The following is a 27,363-nucleotide window of genomic DNA, read 5'->3' as shown; positions in this document are numbered from 1 at the left end:
TAATTGGAATGTAGCTGTTGCAATATTTTACATGTAAAAATAAATTGTACTACTTAAATTAATGTAAATAAAATCAATAAGACTTACTTCAGAGAAAATATGTTCACAGTGGGAGTATTAGTATGAAAGAGTCTGCTATATCTCTTTGGGAAATAAACTTGGGAATACGTATAAACAACATTTTTTTGGCATCACCAATGAAGGTTTTTGGGGGATAAATTTATTCAGGAGTTAAGAACTGACAAAGTCATTTTTTTCTATATTGTTTATAAAAATGGAACCTGTGCTTGACTCAGAGAGTTGTAACCGATTAGGGTGGTCCGTAAATCTCATAAATAAATAAAATGTTTAATTTGTTTTAGTCCCCAAACTGTCAGACTGAAAGTCCATGCTGTTTCTGAAAAAAGATGGAAATATAATCTAATACACAACATAAAACATTGAATTACATTATGTAAAAACATGATCTAACTATTCTGTATTTTTAAACAAATTAAGTGATTAATAGTCATTAAATGTACAATTACATAATGCACATCAATTTTATGAAAATCCTATTCATTGTTACTGAAAATAAGAATTCCTGAGAGTTATAAGTTTTGGATGGTTTGCTACCTTAGAGAAAACAACTACTTCCTAATGACTCCGTTTGTAACTAATGTTCCTAAATACAGTATGGATTCAATTTGCAGCACAAGATTGTGAACTAATTTGTACTGCATATATTGATATGCACCACACACCACAAAGCCGAAAAGATTTGAGAGGGAAAATAGTTCTCATAATTATATACAGTTTGTCATCACATGCAGGAGTGCACAGTTTAGCCAGCAGTGCAAATTATAAAGGGCAGTGAAGTGGTGAGCTACTAATTACATAGAAATTGTTATTTTCTGTCAAGGAGCATTCTTATTTGCCATAAAGGATGACCAGGGCAGTGAGAGAGGAAAATGTTGGATAACAGGAAAGAGGGAGGAAAAAAGCTTAGATTTTGTCTCAAGGACTTCATCATAATTAAGACCTTTTCTTTTGCCACAAAATAATTAGAATAATAAGCTTACATGTATACTTAACAGATAATTGAAGACTACGTTAAAATATGAAACAGTCATCAATTCTGTTTAGACACTGAGCTTGTTGTTCAGGGGTTCGAATCCCTAATGCTGCATAATGGGGTGAGCTCCCGTTACTTGTCCCAGCTTCTGCCAATCTAGCAGTTTGAAAGCATGTAAAAAATGCAAGTAGAAAAATAGGGACCACCTTTGGAGGGAAGGTAACAGCTTTCCATCCACCTTTGGCATTTAGTCATGCCGGCTACATGATCATGGAGATGTCTTCAGACAGTGCTGGCTCTTCGGCTTTGAAACGGAGATGAGCACCACCCCCTAGAATCAGAAACAACTAGCACATATGTGTGAGGGGAACCTTTACGTTTATCTTTTGGAACTCAGGCTGAATCTACAGAGAGACTTTCAGTGGGCCAGGACTTGGTTTATGATAAGATGACTAAATATTATATAAGAATCATTTATTTTGTTTTACATACCCGATGGGCCCAAATGATCAAACGTTGAGTTTCATGTCCTCATTTCCCTCATGCTTGAATATATTCCTGTCTTCCCATTTTAGACTCTGAGACTGTGTTTTGCTTCAGATTTTACAAACCTTAAGATTTTTTCAGTTAGGGGTGTTCGGATGGTATGGGGCACATGGTCAAGATAGTAGAAGCAACAATGCCAGTGAAAACCATCTATTTGTCCATGCATGCAACACAGGAGTGGCTTCTACTTACCTTCACTACCAGTTTGTATTGTGCCGCCGTGCGCGGAATGCATGTGCAGAAGAGTTTTGATGACATTTGGGTCAGTGGGTAGAGCCTCCTGCTGATTTTACTACTGGTTCTATAGAATCACCCTTATTCTTATCACCTTTTTTTTTTTTTTTTTTTTACATTTATACCCCGCCCTTCTCCGAAGACTCAGGGCGGCTTACAGTGTATAAGGCAATAGTCTCATTCTATTTGTATATTTTTACAAAGTCAACTTATTGCCCCCCCAACAATCTGGGTCCTCATTTTACCTACCTTATAAAGGATGGAAGGCTGAGTCAACCTTGGGCCGGGCTCGAACCTGCAGTAATTGCAGGCTACTGTGTTCTTAATAACAGGCTTTTACCAGCGTGAGCTAAACCGGCCCCTAGTACACTCTTCCTTTTTATAATCAAAAACCCATCTGATATCATTTAACATTCTGAGTCCAGACTCCAGTGCCCTCTTCCATGCAGGAGCCTAAATGAAAGCTTCTTAACCTGTGCATGAACATATCCAAAGAGAAGCCCACTGCCTCTGGGAAATAGTTCTACCCTCGAACTACCCTACCGATTGACAGTTTGTTTGTTCTTTAATATTTAGCCCATCTTCCTGATCTATCTACTGCATAATTCCATTCTGGCAACATGAACAACCCCTGTAGCAGGAGGACGAGAAATACAAGAAGCAATGGCAAAAATAAAATTGGGGATAAATTCATATACAATAATCTATTCTACTATTTTCTCCTGTTAGATAGTCTTCTATTTTCTCAGTGTTGTTTTATTCTTTATTTTTTGTTCTTTAGGAAGAATGAGGAACAAAGGATTCCTTTCTTACTTCTTTTGAAATTGGGGGAAAAAAGTAGTTCTACTTATTCCCCAGTGTTTTACTTCTCACCTTCTAATCAAAACAAGATGATGTTCTATGCAGCTCCTCTGATTTTTATTGCCAGTCCTTTATCCCTTTGTCCTACTAGTGTGTGTGTGTGTGTGTGTGTGTGTAGTTATATATAGTTATATATATAGTTATTACATACATCACATACATTGTAAGGTACACTGACAAGCCAGAAATAGATGAAAAACTCAAGCTACATTCTTGCTCTTGAGGAGGAGGAGGAGAGAGAGATGGAGTGTGAGAAAGAAATGGAGAGAAAGGAAGATGCTCGTGCAATACTTTTTCTGAAAAAATTGAAAACAGGTGCTTTAGTATCATTAATGGGTTACAGAGAACTTGTAGATTTCAAATGTATGTATATACAGAGTGTGTGTGTGTATGTGTGTGTGCGTGTGTGTGTGTGTGTGTGTCACAGAAAATTCAAGCAGTGCAGGATATGTCTCAAAATTTTTGCTTCCATATTGGCAACTCTGGATTTTTTAGGGCATGCAGTCCTTATCTTTCAATACTCATTTGGGACATTGTGACGTTAAAAGTGTGGAATACCGAGAATTGTTTGTTAATAAATTGCTTATTTATTTGATTAATTTTACAAGTTTAACAATATAGACACAACCACATTGTAGAAACTAAAATGTCAAATTGAAAGAAGATGGAAAATCCATGTCCAAAGCAATGAGGAGGGAAACAAAACCAATTCAATAACATGTTTAAAAATGCTTAAAAAGTTCTATAGAGTATTAAAGATTTCAAAATGATGTGACACTTCACACAATAATATTTACAATAGGCTAGGCCCTTCCTATTACTTTTACTCAAACTTTATCCTGTAATCAGTAATGAAGGTTTTAATAGCGTTGAAAAGTACTACAACATTCCATGGAATCATTTCAGTGCACCAGGTTTTTAAAAACTGAGGCTCTATTTCATGCATTTTATTCAGTTCAATGCTTCCCACCAACATATGCTCTAAAAAAATTACAGCATCTATAGGTCTTAATTTGAAGAAAGCTTTCACAGACTAATTAAATGTCAAGTATTAGATAATTATCAAATGTATAACTATTGTTGCTGCCTACTGTTGGATGAAATTATTCAAAAACATAGTAGTAGTTAGAAAAACAGAATTCTAAATAGGCCTGATAAAAATGATGTCATTTTCATTGATGTCAATGATGGAAAACAATATTTTCCCTTCACTGGATCCTAAATATATTTGTTTGAATGTATACAATACCTATAAATTTTCAGAGCAGGATTCCATGACTACAAGGTCTCATCAAGGTGGGCAGGTTCCTTTGAATCACCTTTCACAAAAGGTGAAAACCGGTTGCTGTCTCCTGAGTGACCTGAGATTTTCTGGTAGTTAAGGGATCATTTATTGAAGCAAAAACACAAAACAAAACTGAAGATAGTAGATCTAGAGAAGACCTGAGAGAAACTTTTGAAGTACTCATCCTCAACCAGTTACAAAATGGAACCTCCAACTAGCAAGAGGAGATGATTTTTTTTTGGGGGGGGGATCTTTATTACTTAAAAAAGGATTGAAAAATGGGAATGTTCCAATTTACTTTTCTGAGAGAAAAGGAAGAGTCTTTGGTAGGCAGGTATGATGAATGGAACATTTAAATCCCTAAAGCTAGTGCAAAGCTCCTCAGTCAAACCTCTCTTGCTAAAGCTCTGTTCTGAAAGTGGTTTCACTTGCATCAATGATCTAAGCTCTCCTCTGTAATAACTTGAGAGAGTTAGCTTTCCTATCTGTCCAAGCCTGCCAGTCTCTATAGGACTCCTAATTGTAGAACATGCAGAGAGAAGATTAATTTCTAATCTCAAAGGAGTGCATTCAAATCAGACCCTTTGCTACATTGGAAAATTTACGTATAAAGCTGTCTCTTTCATCCTGAATTTTCAAGTCCAAATATGCAGTTTCAGAGTGATAGGTAACTGTCCAAATATGCCTGCACAATTAGGCTATGGAAATGAAAGGTTAGGTTTTAAATATAGTTTTATTTTCTTCTTTGTTTATTTGTCAAACCAGGTTTTAAACATAAAAGGTAAAGGTAAAGGTTCCCACTGCACATATGTGCTAGTCATTCCCAACTCTAGGGGGCGATGCTCATCTCTGTTTCAAAGCCAAAAAGCTAGTGCTGTCCAACAGCAAAGGTGCGCAGAATGCTGTTACCTTCCTACCAAAGGTAGTCCCTATTTTTCTACTTGCATTTTTTACATGCATTCAAACTGCTAGGTTGGCAGAAGCTGGAACAACTAATGGGAGCTCACCCCATTATGCGGCACTAGGGATTCAAACTGCTGAACTGACGACCTTTTGATCAACAAGCTCAGTGTCTTAGCCACTGAGCCACTGCATCCCTCTCATTTTAAACATAGGGAGATTTTATTTGTTTATTTATTGGTCAATTTGTATGTCACCTCTATCAGGGGAACCTCATGAGGATAACTCTAGGAGACTTCCACCATGGGGTTAATATCAAACAAATAACAGCTAAAATCAGACAAAACCAAAAGAGTTGATAATATACACCAAGGAGGAGAGTGACTCAAACATATTTACCACCAAAAACATATTCCATCCTAGCCCAAAATCTCTTGAGAGTCAGATTCCAATTTTCCAACAGGTTTTTTTTAAAATCTCCAAATGCATACAAAAATTGAAAAGGAACAGAAACTTCCCCTTCTATCTCTCTTTCAGATATGACAGGTGTAATGTATCTTTAAAAGTTTTGGCGGGAAAAAGCACGTTGCTGATTGGTTGAAGCCACCGGCTAAACTGTATATAAGGAGAGGTTTTTCCCGGGCACTGGTTGCTGGGTTCACCATATAGTAAAGAGCTGTTGTCACTAACCTGGTCTCCTGCCTCGTTATTGCCCGAATCTAACACTGGCGACGAAGGTGGGATTTCGAGGCTAAGAGCGCCAGGAAAAGAGCTGAACTCACCAGGAAGACGCGAACCCAGCAAACAAGGGGCGGAAAGCAGCGATGTCCGGCTACACACCGCCAGCGCCATTCGACCCAGCCAAGGAAAAATGGGGGTCATACATGGCTCGTTTCGAGTGTTTCCTCGAGGCGAACGAACTTCAAGGAGTTTCAGACAACAGGAAACGAGCGTATTTCCTGAGCCACTGCGGTCCAGAAGTTTTCGACACCGCAGAATCCCTGGCGGAGCCAACGCCGGTACAGTCGGTACCGTGGCAAACCCTGCAGACTTTATTGAAAGGCCATTTTGCACCAACGCCGTCCAAGTACGTGCAACGGTTCGAGTTCGGGGAGCGCAGACAGCAAGAGGGCGAGTCCATCAGCGCATACATGGCCGCCCTGAGGAAAGCCTCAAAACATTGCGAGTACCGAGACTTGGATGAGGCATTGCTGGAGCAACTCATCCGCGGGGTCAGGGACATCCGTTTGCGGAGGCGGCTGCTGTCTAAAAGCAACCTAACGCTGGCAAACGCCTTGGACAAAGCCAGGGCTCACGAGATGTCCACCCAAGCGGCGGAAACCCTACAAAAGCAGGTCGCACCAACGGCTGGTGCGAAATCAACCCCGGTCCACAATGAAGAGGTCCAGGCCGAATCGGAGGGTGAGGAGGAGGAAGGAGTCTTCCACACCGGGAGGCCGGAGAAAGACGACCGGGGTGACTGCGCGAGTTGCGGAGGGCAACACCAACGACAACAATGCAGATTTAAAGATGCAACTTGTCGGCGATGCGAAAGGAAGGGGCACCTAGCACAGGTCTGTCGAGCTCCCCAACCTTCCCGCCAAAAATTCAAACCGGCCAATCAGAGCGCGGGAACGCGGCGCCCGCGAGTGGTCAGTTTAAAAAAGGCGCGAAGTTGAATCAGACTGTCGTGAGAGTGGGTCACGCATCAACTCGCATAGAGAAAAAAATCTTTACAAAGGCAAAGATTGAGGGGGTGCCGTGCCGATTGGAGGTGGACACCGGCTCATCGATCACGATCATGTCCTGGGACACTCTCGTGAGAGCCTTACCCGCCATCGCAAAGCGCAAGCTGCAACCACAGAAATTAAAGGTACAAGACTACCAAGGGAATCGCATCCCCATCCGAGGGGTAACGTCCGTCCACGTCGAGTATGGACAATACAAGAAAACTCTGCCCATCACCATCGTCGATGGGACCCTGCCAAGCTTGTTGGGACTGGACTGGTTCCGAGCATTGGGCATGGGAGTGACTGGAATTTTCAGAAACGAGGTCGACCTCAAAGACGCACTCGTGAAAGAATTTGGGGACGTTTTCAGAGACTGCCTGGGCAAGTACACGGGGACCCCTATCTCGTTTAACCTAGACCCCCAAGTTGCCCCTATCCGTCTAAAGGCTAGAAGGGTCCCGTTCGCCCTAAAGCCCAGGATTGACCGGGAACTGGACAAGCTAGTAAACCAGGGAATTCTAGTGCCAGTAGACCATGCTAAGTGGGAGACCCCTATAGTCACCCCAGTCAAACCGGATGGGTCGGTCCGGATTTGCGCTGACTACAAGGCAACGCTTAACAAAGCGTTGCAAAAGAGTGCTTACCCCGTTCCGGTGGTACAGCACTTACTGCACTCAATGGGGCAAGGGCAAGTTTTTGCCAAGCTAGACTTGGCCCAAGCCTATCAACAGCTGCCCGTAGATAGCAGCACAGCCGAAGCGCAGACAATTGTGACGCACAGAGGGGCTTTTAAGTGTACCCGGTTACAGTTTGGGGTTAGTGTGGCTCCAGGGTTATTTCAGAACCTAATGGAGCGGCTGTTACAGGGCCTACCAGGGGTGGTACCATACTTTGACGATGTACTGGTATCCGCTGAAAATCTAGAGGAATTAGGGGTCAGGCTGCGAAAAGTTTTGGGCATTTTCCGGTCTGCCGGTCTCACGGTTAAACTGAACAAATGCCAGATCGGGGTTGAGTCTGTGGAATTCCTGGGCTACCGGATAGACAGGGAAGGGATTCACCCCACTGAGAGCAAGGTACGGGCCATCAGGAAGGCCCCGGTTCCAAAGAACAAAACGGAGTTACAGGCATTCTTAGGTCTGGTCAACTTCTACGCAGTATTCTTAAGGAATAAGGCAACAGTAGCCGAGCCGCTGCATAAATTACTAGCAAAGACGGCTGCATGGTCTTGGGGAAAGGCGGAAGCTAGGGCATTCGAAGGGGTAAAGAATCTCCTAACGAGTGATAGCCTCCTTATCCAATACAATGGCACGCTGCCATTAGTGTTAAGCTGCGATGCATCTCCCTATGGGGTGGGGGCTGTGCTCAGCCACAGGTTACCAAATGGCACAGAAGCCCCTATTGCATACTACTCCCGAACCATGTCATCAACTGAAAGGAATTATAGCCAGCTTGATAAGGAAGCCTTGGCTATAGTCTCAGGAGTAAAGAAATTCCATGAATATGTATTTGGTCGTGATTTTGAAATCATCACGGACCATAGACCTTTGCTAGGTCTGTTGGCAGGCGACCGCCCAACGCCCGTGGCACTTTCGCCCAGACTGACCCGGTGGACTATCTTCCTGGCAGCGTATTCCTACAAATTACTACACCGGCCAGGAAAGGAATTAGGGAATGCAGACGCCCTGAGCAGATGCCCGTTACCAGAGACTATCGAAGACCCCACTCCGGGGATACCAGTTCTGCTAATTGACTCTTTGGACTCTGGCCCAGTCACATCCAAAGAGGTGGCTCGGGCTTCGTATAAGGACATTACAATAAGAACTGTGATTGGTTGGGTACAAAGAGGTTGGCCCGCTGCGCCGGGCGAGCGGTTTAAAGAGTTTGTAAAAAAACGTGGGGAACTCTCGGCTCAAGGGGGGTGCCTGCTATGGGGGGATCGAGTGGTGATCCCGGAGAAATTGAGAAAAAAGGTATTGGATCTCCTTCACGAAGGCCACCCAGGGATCGTGAGAATGAAGGGTCTAGCGAGAAGCTATGTGTGGTGGCCCTTAATGGACTCGGAAATTGCTGAAAGGGTAGGGAAATGCCAGGCCTGCCAGGAGTCCAGACCGCTACCCCCAACGGCCCCAATTCGGGAATGGGAGAGACCCCAGGGCCCCTGGTCTAGGATCCATATCGATTTTGCCGGCCCCTTCCACGGCCAAACCTTTCTGGTAGTAGTCGATGCCTACTCCAAATGGCTGGAAATCATTCTCATGAAATCCATGACAGCCGAGGCCGTGATTTCAGTCCTACGGCACCTATTTGTAACCCACGGGTTGCCCGATACGTTAGTCTCCGATAACGGCCCGCAATTCACGGCAACCCAGTTTGAGGGGTACTTGGCAGAGGAGGGCATCCGACATGTCCTCTCGGCGCCTTTCCACCCTGCGACGAACGGCCTTGCAGAACGCTTGCTCGAGCGCAAAGGAAGCATTGTCCAGAATCAGGCCAGGCGATTGGCAAACAAAAATTGATACATATTTAGCAGTCCAACACAGAACCCCCTGTGTCACAACTGGCCGCAGCCCGGCCGAGCTATTAATGGGTCGGAAGCTTAGGTGCCCACTAGACCGTTTAAACCCAAACTACACACCAGACGGTTACAAAGGGGCACACGGTAAAACAAGAGGGATGGCAACAGGCGACCTAGTGTGGGCACACAACTACAGCGAGGGCCCAACCTGGTTAGCAGGAACAATCCTAGAAATAACAGGACCAAAGTCATATCTAATAGAGTTGGAGGATGGCCGGGTATGGAAGCGCCACATAGACCAGATAAGAAAACGCATAACAGGTAATACAGAATCAGACGAAACATGCCCTGACTATTCAATGTTGGAATCCACAGCTGACTCAAACCCGGGGCTAACGCGGGACTTATCTGAGTGCCGGGAGGTCCAGCGACGCCAACTGGTTCATCCTGAAGACAGCAGGGAAGACTCTGCAAATAATCCAGGGCCGGGTGGCCTAGAGGAGGAGCTGAGAGGAACAAACAGTCCCTCCGGCCAGCTCGACTCACTCCCAGAGAATGAATTGCGCAGGTCTGAAAGAGTCAGGAGACGCCCAGTCTACTTGCGTGATTACGTCGAAAAATAAGATGTAAATATTATGTAAATATTGGTAAAGTGTTTTCTGGGAGGGAAGGAGTGTAATGTATCTTTAAAAGTTTTGGCGGGAAAAAGCACGTTGCTGATTGGTTGAAGCCACCGGCTAAACTGTATATAAGGACAGGTTTTTCCCGGGCACTGGTTGCTGGGTTCACCATATAGTAAAGAGCTGTTGTCACTAACCTGGTCTCCTGCCTCGTTATTGCCCGAATCTAACAACAGGTATTACAATTCTTAACATATTGCACTATTGACCGCACTATTTAAGGCCATTGGGAACTGAAGTTTAGGAACATGTCTTCCATTTGTGGTATAACACAGTAATTGGGGTAAACTTATTTTTCACCATAAATCCTTAGGAAAAGAAGGCTGCTTATGTAACTTGTAAGTTAACTGTGCAGTCTTTATGGATATTTTAAACCTGAAAAATTCATTGTATGAGTTGCATGATCCTTATAGTATATCTTTAAACCCACACTGATATGGCATGGCAATAGAAGCAATCACTGTTAACTCTGCCATGGTTTTTCATGGCATTGTTTTTGCTTTTTAAATGTGAGCCAAACAGTCAGGCAGCTTCTAAGAAGAATAGAATAGAATAGAATAGAATAGAATAGAATAGAATAGAATAGAATAGAATAGAATAGAATAGAATAGAATAGAATAGAATTTTTTTATTGGCCAAGTGTGATTGGACACACAAGGAATTTGTCTTGATGCATATGCTCTCAGTGTACATAAAAGAAAAGATACCTTCATCAAGGTACAACACTTACAACACTTAATGATAGTCATAGGGTACAAATTTAACACTTAATGACACAACAATTAATGATAGTTGTAGGGTACAAATAAGCAATCAGGAAACAATATCAATATAAATCGTAAGGATACAAGCAACAAAGATACAGTCATACATTCATAAGTGGAAGGAGATGGGTGATGGGAACGATGAGAAGATTAATAGTAGTGCAGATTTAGTAAATAGTTTGACAGTGTTGAGGGAATTATTTGTTTAGCAGAGTGATGGTGTTTGAGAAAAAACTGTTCTTGTATCTAGTTGTTCTGGTGTGCAGTGCTCTGTAGAGTTTTGAGGGTAGGAGTTGAAACAGTTTATGTCCAGGATGTGAGGGGTCTGTAAATATTTTCACAGCCCTCTTTTGGACTCATGCAGTATACATGGAAGGCAGGTTGGTAGCAATTGGAATGGAAGGCAGGTTGGTAGCAATTGTTTTTTCTGCAGTCTAATTATCCTCTGACGTCTGGGTCTGTCTTGTTGGGTAGAAGAACCAAACCAGATAGTTATAGAGGTGCAGATGACAGACTCAATAATTCCTCTGTAGAACTGGATCAGCAGTTCCTTGGGCAGTTTGAGCTTTCTGAGCTGGCGCAGAAAGAACATTCTTTGTTCTGCTTTTTTGATGATGTTTTTGATGTTAGCTGTCCATTTTAGATCTTGCGATATGGTAGAACCTAGAAATTTGAAGGTTTCTACAGTTGATGCTGTGTTGCCTAGTATCAACAGTAGAATTATATCTGATGTGAAATTGTATAATTGTATCTGATGTGATTCTGCTTAGCTTCACCTGCTGCTTCCTGTTTGTTAGGAAACTTATAATCCACTTACAAGTCTGTTCAGGTACCTGTAGCTGGTTTAGCTTAGTTAGAAGAGTGTCTGGAATGATGGTATTGAATGCTGAACTAAAGTCTACAAAGAGGACCCTTGCGTAGGTCTTTGGAGATTCAAGATGTTGTAGGATGTAGTGCAGAGCCATATTAACAGCATCATCCGTTGATCTATTTGCTCAGTATGCAAATTGCAAGGGGTCTAACAGCGGATCCGTGATGGCTTCTAAGTAAGTAAGCAAGCCAAACTCTCTTATGCTGTCCATGAAGAAAACCAAATTAATATGTTATCTCTATAGATATTATATTATATTATATTATATTATATTATATTATATTATATTATATTATATTATATTATATTATATTATATTATATTATATTATATTATATTATATTATATTATATTATATTATATTATATTATATTATATTATATTATATTATATTATATTATATTATATTATATTATATTATTATAGTGCAGCACTATATTTCTAGAGCGTAAAGGACAAAGTCAACTTTTTTAACCAGATCAATGTCATTGGAATTCACCAGACATCTGTATATTGAACCTCAGAAAGAAGGGGGGGAAATGTAATTACCATTTAAGGCTCATCTGACATTCATAAAGTTTTCTAGCAAGAAAATCTAAGGACAATGTTATTGCCAAAATAGGATAAAAATGATTTGATTTTGTTAGTCTAGATATATTTAGACGCTGGGGAATGTTTGTGTGTATGTACATACAACACGCACACATGTACAGTACATACATATACACATACATATATACATACAGTATATACTGTATGTGTGTGTGTGTTATTAATTTTATATGTTTTCTTTGCATGTTTTTGCAAAATCTACAGAACTCTTGGAATTTGATTTATATTTATTGTGTTTTGAGTATATATTTTAATTTTTTTGGTAAAATTCATGGAACCTAGTTTTCAAAATACAGTAATACATCTGGGACATTTAGATGATTTAATGAAGAAAAATATCCTTCCTTCTGCGATCCTACTTTGGAACCTACATTGCAATGCTTTATTTACTGGTATAAATAATTCCTTTACATTTTATACTCTCAATATGCTGGAATGGATGTGGCATTTTAAGGACGCAGTGGCTCAGGGGCTAAGACGCTGACCTTGTTGATCGAAAGTACAGCAGTTCAGCGGTTCAAATCCCTAGCACTGCCATGTAACAGGGTGAGCTCCCATTACTTGTCCCAGCTTCTGACAACCTAGCAGTTCGAAAACACATAAAAAATACAAGTAGAAAAAATAGGGACCACTTTTGGTGGGAAGGTAACAGAGTCATGCCAGCCACATGACTACGAAGACGACTTTGGACAGTGCTGGCTCTTCGGCTTTGAAACAGAGATGAGCACTGCCCCCTAGAGTCGGGAACAACCAGCACGTATGTGCAATGGGAACCTTTACCTTTATCTTTACACCCACATTACGAAGCAGCTATGTAATAGATGGAACATGTTGTTAATTGGTTTCTTATTACAAAAGGTTATCAGTTGAATAAAATGCAAATTTATGGCCTCTGCAATTTTAACAATATTTCCAAATAAAGTGCTAGGAATAGATCCAGAGGTTGTCATAAATCCAATGAAATGTATCAGATCTAAATCATTTCATTTCAAAATACAAAAATATAGTCTCTACACATATTTAGAAGAGATTTATATTCCAAAAACAGATGGCATATTCTAGATCTGTAGAGATTACAATTAGAGCTCCCTGGATACTTTGGATTTCCAGACCCTACACATGTATAAAATAGCACACTGAGAAATGCTACTTTTACAGTTATTATAAATAATATGAAATATCATCAGTATCATAATCATCATAGTTCATTGGCTCATGGGATATTCTTGTTGCAAGAACATCCCATGACAATTTTCCTTTCTTTCTTTTTTTTATAAAAAAGTTTTATTTTAACATTCATATCCAATAACATATTTAGTGTACCATCATATACAATTAATCGGACCTGCTCGGTCACCACCCCCTTCCTTTAACTCTCTTCCCTTCTCTACCTTCTTCTATTTTCCACGACCATCCTCCCCTTCTCTTATCTACCTCCTCTCCTCCTTCCTCCCTACTCCTTTCTTCTCCCTCTTCTATCCCTCTTCCTTCCTTTCCTCTTCCTCCTCTTCTCTTTCCTACCTCCTTCTCTCTTCTCCTTCCTTCCTTCCCATCATTCTGAAATGGTAGCCGGGCAGCTCCGATCTTACATTAATTATACATCTTCAATCATCTCTGTACATTAACCATCAACCATCTACCCTCATCCCCCCCTCCCCCCTCCCCCTCCCTCTCCCCACCCCCGGGACTTCCCAGAACCGAATACAGGGTATAAAACTAACAGTCAAAAATTAAAATTAAAATATAACACAAATCATAATCCATAGTCTTAAAACCTCAACTCCCCTTCCAGAAACAAATAAAATACATTTCTTCCAATCCATTATATATCAGACCATTCCACTCCTAGAATTCTCAAAAATTTCCGATTGAGTTGGTGTTTGTTCTTCAATAAAGTACATAGTTTTTAATATCCAACCTTCATCAATCAATACCAAAACAACGTTCCATCTTCCAATATTCACCAAGGATTCTTCTGTAATGTCTTTCTTCCTTAAGCAGTCTCTCAAGAATAGTTCATATTTCCAACTTAATTTCTTAAATTTTACTGTCCAACATCCAAAGGTAAACAATAATCCATCTTTTCATATCTTTGATATCATTTACATACATCAAATAATATTACAAATATTATTGTTAATCCTATATTATCTCCACAATATATCAATTGTAATAATTAAAATCTTCACTTTACCTTGCTTATATCAAATAACATTATTAAAATTATACCTATAACTTATCCAAAATATATCAGTTATAACAATTAAATTCTAGTTAACCATATAACAACATTACATCCATCTCTCAAATATAATATTTAATCCAAATTCCTAATTTTTACTATCTATCCTCCAAAATTAAACAATATTCCATCTTCCTATTCCTTTATACCTCAAATATATCAAATAGTACCCCTAAAATTACACATTTATATCTAAAATAAATCATTTACAAAAATTACCCATAATCATATATAATAGAATTAAACATTCTCCCTCCCTTTATCTTCTGTCTTACACATTTTCCACCATCTATTCACCATTCAACTTAACATCTATCGATAAAGGGTTCCCAATCTTTAATACATTAGTGTAGAAATCTCGTGCTTTAAAAACTGTATTGAGAAAATACTTTCTTCCTTTGTAATTCACTGTTAAGCCAGCTGGAACCTCCCATCTAAAATATATCTGATGTTTTTTAAGCTCATCCACTAAAAAGGCAAATTCTTTTCTCTTTCTTAACATTTTAGGAGGAATTTCCTTCATCAGAATTATATCTTGTCTTAATATTTGAAATTTATTTTTATAAAATGCTTGCAAAATTCCATACCTAATCTTCTTATTTGTAAAATAAATAACCACATCTCTCGGTAAACAATTCTGCCTTGCCAACCAAGAATTAACACGATAATTTTTTTCAATATTAACTTCAAAATCTTCTGGTTCCACTCCATCTATCTGAGCAAAGGCCTGAGTAAAAATCTCTTTCAAATTTTCCTCCCTACATTCTTTTAATCCCCTCACCCTTATAGCATATTCCATTAATTTATATTGTAATATAACCCTTTCTTCATCTGCCCTATCTACCTTAACCTGAATATCATCTATTTTATTTTCTAAATTCAAATTAATTTGAACTTCATCTATTTTCCTTTGCAAATCTAAATTAATTTGGTTAAGTTCTTCCAGTCTTTCCTCTGTCTGAATACTAGATAGCAATAGTGGGGTAATTGATTTCTTTAATTTTTTCATCTCCCTCCTCTGCTCTTCCACCATATCTTTAAAATCCAGTATTTCTTTCTCCATTTCATTAAATTTTTGATCTATTTCTGAAAGATGAGCCTCCATTAGCTCCTGTAAAAAATTCCTTAAACCTTCTTTAATATCTTCTTTTAATTTCCGTATCTGAACTGAAGAAATTTCCAATATTTTAGAAGTGGTTAAATCTCTTTGCTTGAAAGCCATTTTTAAACTAAGTAATACCAAGAAGAAGAAAAGAAAAAAGAAAAAGAAAAAAGAAAAATTCAGTAAGCCTTTCTTCTTAAACATTGTAATAAAAAGATTAAAAAAAAGAGACAAAAAAAATTCCATTTAAAAAAATATCTTGTTATATTCTTTTTAAAGCAATTGTAATAAGCATTTCCTTAGCTTTCACTTCCAATACACAAAATGCCATTTACTTTCAATACACAAAATGCCATTTACTTTCATCATCTCCAATCTTGACTACAAATACATTCTCTGTCAGGGAGTTAAAATCTTCATACAATCAAATGCCAACGCTTCTGTTTCAGCTCTGTCCACGTTAGCATTCCTTCAGTAATCCATTTCAGTCGCGGAGATGGGCACTGCGTTTTGTTCTGCCATTTGGCAGAAGTGTTCCGGATTCTGGAGCTTTTTTCGGGCTATAGAAGGAGCATTCCCATCAAGCCACCAGAAATCTTCCTGGGGCTTTCCTGAGGGCTCTACTTCAGCCCGAATGCTCACCTCTCCCTCTTTGCCTGAGGGAAGAGATTTTCAAGCCGTTTGACAGCAGATTAACACTGTCTGAGCGGCTCTACAGAATCACACAGAACTGGCGGTCTGAAATAGACTGCCATTAACGAAGCGGAGCCACCCGGAAGACAATTTTCCTTTCTAATCCCTTTTTATTTCCAGCTATTTCCTCTTGAACAGTCTGTAACAATAACAAAGATTGTGAGTGAAGAGGAAATCAGTATAAATATAACCTCTCTGTTGCTTCTTTAGCGTGGGCTCCATTGGATCTCAACCTTCCCGAAAAACAAATCCTACAATATGAAATGAGAAACTGAAGATTTAACTATATATCCTTGTAACTTCTGATATGATATTTTAAGTTTACTTGACAATGTCCTTTAATCGTGGTCTTTGTTTTGCATGGCAAAACAACTAAATCACTATCCAAGTGAAAGTGACTATTGTTCCAATATTTCCTGAAGTAGCTACTCTGAATACAAAACTTAGAATTAATGCAGTTTTAAAATACATCCTAGATTGTTTTTTTCCCCTCTGTTACATATCTCTCCAGCTTTTTGCAATTTCTTTGGCTGCCTAGGCTTTCCATATTTTATTTAATTTGAGGATTCTGAAATAATATTGGGGAATTCCAAACTAACCATAACTGAAGATTTCTGCATTAGAATAGTAGTAGATTATCCCAAACTACTTTATTACTTTATCTGAATTGAAAGAGGAATTGTTGTTTACACATCTTGAAATTGTTGTCTGGTTTTCCTGGTGTATAAGTGGACTCTCTCTCTCGAGAACTAGCCACAGAAATATCTGCTTAATATTTCTTATTTCCCAGGCACAAGAAGCCCTTGAGCTTTAGTAATAAATGGGCCACATTTTGAAACAATTTAATATATCCAAAAATATGTCATTTACTTGTTTCAGTCAAATCAATAAAAAACCCTATACAAGAAGAAACAAACAAACAAACAAAAAACCCGTATACAAGCATCAAGTATGAAACAACCACCAAGGAATCTTGCTGTTCTCTATTGAAGAAAAAAGCTTGCAGGAGTTCAAATCATCTGGTTGCTAATCTGGAGCTGGGCTTGCTGCCAGAGTCACAGTGTGGCTTCTATACTGACTATTTTTGCTTTGTGCCAATTGGAGGAGAATTGTTAGGTGCAGAATCTGAACAATTTTGTTGACCTCATGAAAGCCTTTGATACTATCTGCCAGTAAAGCCTGTGGAGGATCATGTCAAAGTTTGGCTGCCCTGTCCAATTCATTCAGATGGTGTGCCAGTTCCATGACGGCATGATGTCCAGAGTCCTGGACATTGGCGAATCCTCTAAGGTATTCCCAGTCACCAATGGTGTCAAACAAGGTGATATGCTTGCATTGTTCAGCATGATGCGTATTGGCAACTGGAATCAGCATCAAGGACAGACTTCCCTAACTAAGGTTAAGACTATTGAAACGAAGGCAGCCGTAATTTAATCCTTCAAGCAATGAATTAATGCCATGCAGAAGAAAAATGAAAAGACACAGCCTGTTCTGTCAGTCATTTAATATAAATTCTGCAATCATTGGATAATGTGTTTTGCAACCACATTAGTCTACATAGCAAGCTACAGTGTGGTACTGTATTGGTTCAAATAAGTTCTGTCTGTGTATGTATATGTGTCCGTGAATAGATTTGTAAACCAGGATTTAATAGCTTATGCTAGAGGGACTTGTAAAATAAGGGGGGGAAAATTCACAAGAGAATGTTGTATTTGCCAGGCTGACCCATTCATCACCATTAGCTGCCATTATTGATGGCCAACAAATTTTCCTTGCTGTTTTTCTTTAAGATTACATGTTTGAAATAAATTGTAGAAGTAATCCCTGGGGCCAATGCAAGAAATCATATCATCTATCTCCAGTGTCTTGCACAATTATGCAAAAACTTAATCACATACAATATCTTTGCCAAGGTAATAGAATATTTGATTTTTTTTTAATATTACTTTTCCAACAGAAATACTCTATTAGTCATGTCTAAAGTGCTGGGGTGACATGGAGGACAGGACAGGCCTTCCAAGATTTTAAAAACAGATTGGATACCCCAAACTCCTTCTCTGTGACTCCTAGGGAACCCTCTATTATATTGCTGAATTTAAGTGAAACTGTAAGCCCCAAATATGCCAAATATTTTTGTTTAAATAAAGGAAAAATCTAATCTCTCCAAACCTCTGAATGGCTCGCATATTTTTCATTATCTCCTTGCACAAATGTGGAGGCTCAATTACAGTCGTACATCAAGGATTACCTGCAAAATACAGGACTCTGTCCAAAATATTCACTATGTTCCCCAGCTTTGTCACATGTATTTAACAGACTACATTGAAATTTTGTCAGTTTTTAGGAATTAGCTTCCTAGGACAAAGCTATTAAGCCCTTCAGGAGTTAACTTCTACTTGGTAGAAAAATACCAAAAACAAACAAACAAACATTTTTTTTCTTTTTTATGAGCCTGCAATAGTTTTTTATTGGGGTGGAGTCGGGGCAATTGAATAGAACTGAGTGTATTTCTGTACTGTGACTAGATCTGAGCAAAACATTATATTGCCTGCTGATACTTTTAAATGAAAAAGGAACAATTTAGTGAATCTGTCATTGTCTGGGAGCTGTTTTAATACACTGACTATAGAATGGCTCTATTGTAACTGCATTCAGGAAGGAAATAAATCCATGTACAATTTTGTATTGTGGCCTTTTCCTTATTCTCTTAGTGTTAAAGCTAAATAGGCCTGTGGGAAATATAAGGTGACTTGGTTACAAATTATTTCTTCAGTGAAGAAACATTTAGTCCGCACTTTGTGGGAAGCCAAACTTCACGTCTTATTGAACCTTGGATTAATGAGGTAGTGATTTTTGGCAGCACAGAAGAAGATCTTTATTAGAGAACGACAATTGTGTTTGAAAAACTGGAGCTAATTTGACAGCTCTTTGAAATAGCATGCTCTATTCTAGATACATGTTAGGTGATTGGGCTGACTTGCTTGAACAACAGTTTTTTTGCCTTATCATATTTCTGCTTTTGTTTTCACTATGGTGTGTATTTTATACTATCCTTCCACTGAAAAATTAGGGGGCGCGGTGGCCAAAGGAATGGAAACATAATAAAATAATTAAGAAACATGAAGCTATTAGAATGTACAGGTGATATCATGATCTTTCATTTGAAGAGTAATACACATAATGATCTACTATATAAGTGGAAATATAAAGCTGGAAAGATATTTTTAAAAAGATTAGATAAGTTGTTTGGATTTTCAGAAGTTATCAGCTTCAAGGAGCACAAATACAGTAGACAAGGTATTGTGGGGCCTGGTGGCAGTTCATGTGAAGGATCCTACCCTTAATTTAGAAAAAGTGAAGAAGGAAGAAGGAAGAAGTAAAGAAAGAGAACGCAATACAATTTTACAGAACGGTTAGTTTAAAAAGGAACAGAATGGAGAGGTTTGTGCTTTTTCATGATAAACATTAACATTAAAATAATCTTGAGAGAATTAAAAACTGTCACCAGACAACATGTAACAACAGACAACATGTAACAACAACTGAAAAATAAAGCAGAATTTTCATGCTTTGTTTTCTAACGAATGGTCTTCAGATATTTGAGAAGACATTCTACCATAACGACTAGTAGTCCCTCTTTTTATAGGGATATACAGTAGTATGCTCAATTTGTTGCAATATGTTATCCTGGTGTTTGTTTAGGTTTGTTCTGTTAGGGATGACCAATAGATTCATTTTGATGTCTTGTATTTCAAACTTTTTTTACATTCTATTCCGTTTCTCTACCAGTTTTGTGTTTTGTTTTTAATCAGTACGAGACTCTTTTTTACATACTTTAATGCATATTTTGTTAAAATTTTATACATTTTTCTCTATATATGCAACTATTGCATATATAGAGTTCCTTAATCTACTGGTGGTGCATTATTTTCATAAACAAATGTAACTTTGGGTGACCAATTCTCCTGTATAAATATTTGTTTATGCATTTAAAACACAATTTTTAGAACTTTGGAGAAACATGAATTAGGAAGGCCGGTTCATCTCAATTCACATATTTGTGTGAGACATGAAAGGTAGATAAGGAAGTTTTCCCCTTTAATCTCTTGGCATGAGAAGCAGACCAAAGGACTGGGGACAAAAAAAAGTTCATTGCGAAGGACTGGTTTTGTTTCATGGATATGGCAAACTTGGGAAATCACAGCTTAGATCTTTTAGACACAATCTTGTCGACTTGAGCAGATACATTACACAGTTTATATCCTATAATATTTACTTTTAGGAAGTTCTCTCTTCAGTTTTATAGCTAGTTTCCATTGTTTGGTTGCTGATGGTGTCATTTAACCAATGGCTATCCAAACCATAATGATGGGCCTGGCTTTGGAAAATTTGGTCAATGGAATAAAACTATGACACTTGTCCAAACAAAGCAACTGTCAAGTTGTATCACAAGCTGCCTTTAAATAAAGACTTGCAGGGCTCCAAATTTGTTTTTCTTGAATGAACCTAAGCTTTTCCACTGTCATTACTCATTCCTTTTAAAAACAGTGAAAAATGCAATACATTACTCAACTGTGACCCAGCATGTCCTAAGGTGCATATTTTATTGATGTAAATAAATGAGATCCTGGCTTACCCAAATAGCAATGTTTTGATTTTATAGAAATTCTGTGTATTTTAAAAGTCGCTATTAGAGAAATGATTATTTTCCCTTGAGTTTGGCCCTCTTTTTCTGTCTCTTTCTAATCTTGCAGGAAAACGGCTAAGAGTCTGCTTAGTTTAAGCAGATAGGAACTCCTGGATATAGTCTGATTGGAGATAAAACTGGGAAAGGACATGGTTAAAACGTCTGCAATATTTAATGCTTTCCAAATCCATTTTTTTAAAATGTACAAAATGAAAAATATTTTGGAAGTATAGAAGTTTCATGATTGTGCAACTAGAAAATCCCTGCTGAAGAAAATGTGGAGTTGAAACTCTAGTATAGCTGAAAATGAAATTAAATAGAGGACCACAGTGGGATTCTACTGTTGTTATAAACTTACCAGAAGCAAATTAAATTGTGCTTTTTACAAGACTCAGAACCATAAAAAGTTATTGCTGCCTCCTTAAGCTCCTGAGGTGAACTGTCCTTCTTTCCTTGTTCCTCAAATAGCAATCTCAGAAGCCAAGGCATAAGTAAATTCTATTCCTTCTACTCCGGCCTTAAGGTAGTGATATGTTTTGTTTTGTCGACCAGCATTCATTTTAAAAGGTCACTGACTTAATGAACTAGTTTTTAATTCATATGACTATTACCACTTGAGGAAAAATAGATCTATTTTAGTCATTTGGGCACATTAGTAGGGGGTCATTATACAAGCAAGAAAAATTAAAGAGAAAATTAAATGATAGTTGGCAGGTTACTTATTAAGAGACACTACTTTTAGTGGGATAAGTATAAGTTGGCCTGCCCAATTCTGCATCTTCCAGATGTTTCACACTGTCATTCTAACAGCTTCAGCTAGTATGATCAATGCTTAGGGTCAGTGGGATTAGTAATGCTATTCTTCAGGGTGTGAGATTCAGAAAGATTGACTAATCTTTTCTCATTTGTTTCCAGACCACAAACAACAGACTTATGTACCACAACATCCTCCAGAACTGTGGTTTATCTCTGAAGATAGACACTTATATAAATCAGCAAATAGATCAAGAGGAAATGGCTTGCCTTGATCTTTGTGTCTCACCACAGCAGCTTGATAGGCTGAAATTAGAAGATGACACATTTTACAGCACAAAGTTAAATGTATATCTCACTTTGTGAAGTCCAACCTCTTCAAGTCCCAAGACTTGAATAGCTGGCAATTCTGTACTGCGCCCTGTGAAAATCTAGGCTCCAAAAATTTGTTAATTGTCACAAGGCTTCTTCCTTCTCCTTTCTAGATGTCATACACAATCTAGCTAGAACAGTGATGGTTAACCTTTTTCTCATTGCATGCCAAAAGCAAGGGGAACATGCAGGGGGAGGTGTTATGCGTGTGCCCACACCCATAATTCAATGCACCCCGTGCATGCATGCGCTCGCCCTGCTTTTGGCATGGTGGGCCTAGTAGATCCATTTTTCACTCTCCCAAGGCTCTAGAGGCTTTCTAGGAGCATAGGGAGTGCGAAAATGGTCTTCCCTAGCACCCCAGAGGCCCTCCGGAGGCCAGAAATGGCCTGTTTGCTGACTTCCGGTGGGACAGTTTCTGGCCTCTGGAGGGCCTCCAGTGGGGTGAGGAAGGCCATTTTCATTTTCCTCTCCTAGAAAGCCTCTGGAGCCTGGGGAGAGCAAAAAACAGGCCTCTGGAGGCCGGAAACTGTCTGTTTCCTGATTTCCAAGGGCCCGGAAGTCCCGAAAATCAACTGGCTGGCACACGCATGTGTGCTGCAGTTGAACTAGGGCAATGCTCGCATACTCACTGATATGGCTCCACATGCCACCTGTGGCATGCATGCCATAGGTTCAGCATCACAGAGCTAGAACAAGCAAATTCACACAATGATTTGCCAGAGGTTGGCTCTTTAAGACCCTTGAATTACCCCATCATTTTAATGCAGACCTGAACTGGTACCAAGAAGGCAGTTATGTAATAAATGATGTAAATGATATAAAATTGTGATTGATGATCAACCTCCAAGTACCACAATCTCAACTGCTTAGACTAAGGCCACAAAAGGAAGCTTAGCTTAAATATCTATATCATGAAACAGATATTTTGAGGAAGATGATGGATTTTATAGCATAATAAATCTATTTCGATGGTTATGTTGTACATTTTCTTCTAGCTAAAAAGGAAAATGAGAAAGGAAGATAAATAAGTGATTTCTTTGTGAGGGGACCCATTTTTTTTCCCACTGCAAAGGTTGTTAAGGAATATAAAACTAGTTTATTACAGCACAATGGCTGAATGGCTCCTGATATCTTCTTGTGGAGGAAAAATAGCATAACTGGTAAAGTTTCATATGATAACATATTTAAAAATGCCTATTAGAAAAGTGCTATGACACAGCATTTCTTACCCAAACTTAATATGTTAGTTGAATTAAATGTGTCCTTCATTTTTAATTATATATTTATATATTTTATATTAATTTTATATTCATACAGTCAATTTTTTTAAAAACAAGTAACTCACTAGTAGCTGACTTTTCAATAAAGTAGATTTGCACTTTATGATTTTGTTTGTTTGACAGTGTCAATTGCTATTAATTCATATTATAATGAAAAGTTAATGAGCAATTTAGCAAAGCTGGCTGCGGAACTCTGGGAGTTGAAGTCCACAAGTCTTAAAGGGACCAAGGTTGGAGACCCCTGGATTATAGAATATTGTAGCTTTGATGTTTTGTTTTTTTTCCAGCTCTGCACAATAAGAAATACTGGCTCTCTTTGTGATGCATTTATTTTTTAAATTATTATTTATTTGTTTTTACAAACAAGATCAAGGTGACAAACATATCCAACATACCTTTCTTCTCCTATTTTCCCCACAAGAACAACACTGTGAGATCAGTGACTGGTCAAAGGTCAGCCTGTTAGCTTTTAACACAGGACCAGAACTCATGGTTCCATGCTTGCTAGCCTGGTGCCTTAACCAATAGACAAAACTGTATCAATTACCTCAATTGTCCAAGTTCTTGGCCTTTGGCCCTGGGATCTTGTACAGTACTAGTCTTGCCCCATTGAGCTCTATAATTGAGGACTTGAGCTTGGTTTTCCAACAGCCTAACCACTGCACTACTTTCAATCTCATTCTGCATGAAAATCCTCCTCCCTCTATGTAAACTTTATCCTCAATGTTCATACAGTTTCTTCAAACTGGGGGTGGGTGGAACAAATCTTTCCTTTCATTCTGGTATCTAGGAAGATTTTAAAAAAATAAGTATGATTCATAACATCTTCAGCTTTTACGGGCATTCTGCATTATGTAAAAACAATAATGTTTTTCAGTTTACCAAGCTCTTTATGAGGCTCTAGGTCTGAGTAAGAGTTCAAAATTGCAGGGTGCTGAAACCAAGAGTGTCCTGGCCCCATCTTTTCAAATTCTGTCCTTATGTGGTCATAAGCAGTTGGTAGGTGGGATGTTGGATCCACAAAGCAATCATGGCAGCCACAAAGCATCTATGCCTCCAAATTCAATATGAACAGCTTTCAGACCACAGAGCATCTTCCTGCAAAACTCCGTTTGGCAATAAACTTTCCAGAAAAGGATTATGAGTCTTATTGCTGACATTTGCAGAGATGAGTCTATATTTAATGTACAACTCAAATGAGGAACATATTCCTTGTGGGTTAGAAGACATATTTGTGGGGAGTTCTGGATAATAAATTTCAATTGAAGTTGTTGGTATTCTGGGTAGTCTGTGAATATAATATTAACTATTTGCAATAGGAGGATTGTTGCATAAAACAGATGTTTTCATTTTTCTAAAAGTTATGTATTTATTAACTTCCTTCTGGGAACCTTAGAAAAAGAAACAGGTTCCTACAAATTCTTTAGAAATAAGTTCTTTTCTAGATTAGATGTTGAAAAAACCCAATGTTTTGACAGAAATTGATTGTTACGATTCTTATGTTTTGCAAATGGATTTTTATGCTTTCCTTTTCTTAGGAAATACAAGTTTCCTTAACCTTTTAAATAAATAAAATTTGTTTAGGGATGGGATTTCCATCTGCTGAAAGACCAGTGGGCTTCCTTGTGCAATTGGTTGGCCTCTGTGAGAACAGCCCATTAGACTACATGGGCCAAGAATCCAATTCAGCAGGGCATTGCTTATATTCTTTGGATATGTTGTACTTTCAATAAGTGCTTAAAATTATAAAGATTTATAGCAAAAGTGAAAACTGAATGAAAATTTATGGAAGAAGGCAGTGAATAGTAGCTATAGGAGAAAGAGAAGGATCCAGTATAGGTGTCAGCTGAACCAGCTGAAAAGTTTTAATTTATCACGCAGCATCAGTTTGGATTCCCCTCCCAAGACTTGTTTTTCAGATAGTTGCAATATTCACTAGTCTGTCAACTAAACTACCTGTGCTTTCTTTGCCCCTGAACAGGATTAGTTGATGCTTTATCTATCCTGATAATTGAGTTGTGCTACAAATTTGTTTTAAGAAGCAAAGCGATAGAAGGAAGTTTCAAGCACAGTGGTTATTATTGTGTAGTGGACTTCAGTAGGCAAGAAGCAGACCAGCATAGCTACAACATTATTTATTGACTCAAAACTGGAACTGAGGAACAGCAGGCAAATGCCTGTAATTTATACTCTAGGCCCATAGGGCCTTAACTAATCATAATACTTGAAAAAGCCCGCCCAAATATGAATGTTCTAAGTTTCCCTCCAAAACAGTTGGAGTTAACAATTGGGGTCATCTAAAGGTTAGTTTCACTTTAGCAGTGCTTAACACAAATATATACATTCAGTGCATAACAGTTATAATTTATAATTATAACAGTTATAATTTATAATTATAATAGTTATAATTTTCACAAGTTTATTGGATGTAAAAGAGTATGTATCTATATAAACAATTCTCAGATTCGCAAACCAAATCTCATTTGAAGCTCATACCACAATCATTGTTCTGACCTGAGTCAGTAAAACACGCTAGTAGTCCCCAAAACCCTTTTTCAACAGTTGTGAATTCTGTTCATTCACAGATGAGTCCCAAATAGTTGTAAAGAATCCTAGGGGGCTAAGGCTGATAATCACCTACCTTTATCTCCTTTGACACGCTGACAAAGACCTAATTGGCAAAGCCACACGGAGTCCAGAATCAAACAGAGCTTCAGTCTTTAAACTGAATAGAATTAACAACGTTGCTTCCTGCAAAGGCCCACATGCCTTTGCTCCTCTTTTAAGTCTTATGAGAGGGGCCAACCATCTACAAGCCCTATTCCCAATCATCCCTTTTGTTTTAACTGTTCTTGTCTTCTGGCTCTGCGCATAGCTCAATAGCTCTGTGCATGCGCACAATGGGAACAGGCTCCCCCTGTTCCTCTGCCTCACTGAGGTCTGACTCTGGAGGCTCCGGAGGCTGCATGTACCTCCCAGATGGCCCTTTCTCTGCCTCCAACACAGAGCCCTTGTACGAGCCTTCCCCAGACTCCAGGACTGGCCCATGTTTCTCCCCAACCTCCTCACTGTCTGACTCTACTGCCAGTTGGTCACTGGTGGACCACAACAACCATAAAAATATCTATGGGGAACTTACCACTTTTGATTCTATAGCATTATGAATGAGATTATGAGGCCAAGAAAACTTGGCATCTTCTGTTTTTAGTCAGGATACATGGAAAGGACTGCTTCTATATTTAAGGAAGTATCTTGTTTGATAATATGCTTCAGTGCTTGGTAGTTGCGCCTGTCCATAAGTAACATTTGGAGCAATAAGTCCACTAAGTGCTGCCTATTTCAACCAGTAAAATAGAAGTTTCCAATGAAATCATTAAGTCTGGAATAAGCATTTCTCTACCAGAGCAATAGAGATGTCTAATAGTCCATCACCAATCTCTTTCCACTTATGACTGTAACTTGTTGCTGGCAATCCTTATGATTTATATTGATATACTGACCATCAATTGTATTGTAAATGTTGTACCTTGATGAAGGTATCTTTTCTTTTATGTACACTGAAAGCATATGCACCAAGACAAATTCCTTGTGTGTCCAATCACACTTGGCTAATTCTATTCTATTCTATTCTATTCTATTCTATTCTATTCTATTCTGTTCTGTTCTGTTCTGTTCTGTTCTGTTCTGTTCTGTTCTATTCTATTCTACTCTATTCTATTCTATCATCGTTATATTCTATTCTACTCTATTCTATTCTATCATCACCATAGCCAAGCTATATAGAAGCCCCAAAGAAACCTTCGCTTGGAAACCTCCAGATTTAAACATTATTACATGTACTCTGTACTCTGTCCTAAAAATTTAAATCTCTTTTCTGATCCTTTATGTGCCACCAAATATTTTTGACGGGCCACCTAGACACATTTCTTTCATGTCCCTAACCTGATCTTTTGGGGTTTTTTCTACCCATCACCACTGTCATTGACTCCATCCACCTTGCTGCTATTCATCCTCTTCTCTTTCCATCCACCTTTCCTAGCACTAGCATAGCTTAAAAAAAACATGCTTCCTTACTGTTTTTTATTCATATTCTGGTGGCCCTCCTCCCCCCCAGTGTAGCTACAGAGAACTGTGTGTTTGAGAATTTGTTAAATAAGGATAAAAGAAAGGAAAGAA

General features: G+C 38.6%; 1 protein-coding gene across 1 annotated transcript; it reads left to right on the top strand.

Moving 5' to 3' along the window:
* Positions 1–5,611: 5,611 nt before the first annotated feature.
* LOC131199968 (uncharacterized protein K02A2.6-like) lies at positions 5,612–16,354 on the top strand. Its single transcript, XM_058186255.1, has 4 exons — positions 5,612–6,085; positions 6,604–8,686; positions 9,300–9,576; positions 16,303–16,354. Exons 1-4 carry the CDS (start codon positions 5,705–5,707, stop codon positions 16,352–16,354), a joined length of 2,793 nt encoding a protein of 930 aa, XP_058042238.1. The 5' UTR covers positions 5,612–5,704.
* The last annotated feature ends 11,009 nt before the right edge of the window (positions 16,355–27,363 follow it).

The sequence above is a fragment of the Ahaetulla prasina genome, chromosome 5 (genome assembly GCF_028640845.1).
Source record: "Ahaetulla prasina isolate Xishuangbanna chromosome 5, ASM2864084v1, whole genome shotgun sequence".
Taxonomy (NCBI): domain Eukaryota; kingdom Metazoa; phylum Chordata; class Lepidosauria; order Squamata; family Colubridae; genus Ahaetulla; species Ahaetulla prasina.
Note: the sequence above shows the minus strand (reverse complement) of the source record. Positions and strands in the feature narration are given on the sequence as shown.

Coding starts and splice junctions, on each gene's coding strand:
- LOC131199968 (XM_058186255.1), top strand. CDS start 5,705: ATGTCCGGCTACACACCGCCAGCGCCATTCGACCCAGCCAAGGAAAAA. Junction 6,086..6,603: donor AGTACCGAGACTTGGATGAG/GCATTGCTGGAG, acceptor ACTCGCATAGAG/AAAAAAATCTTTACAAAGGC. Junction 8,687..9,299: donor GGACTCGGAAATTGCTGAAA/GGGTAGGGAAAT, acceptor TGGCAACAGGCG/ACCTAGTGTGGGCACACAAC.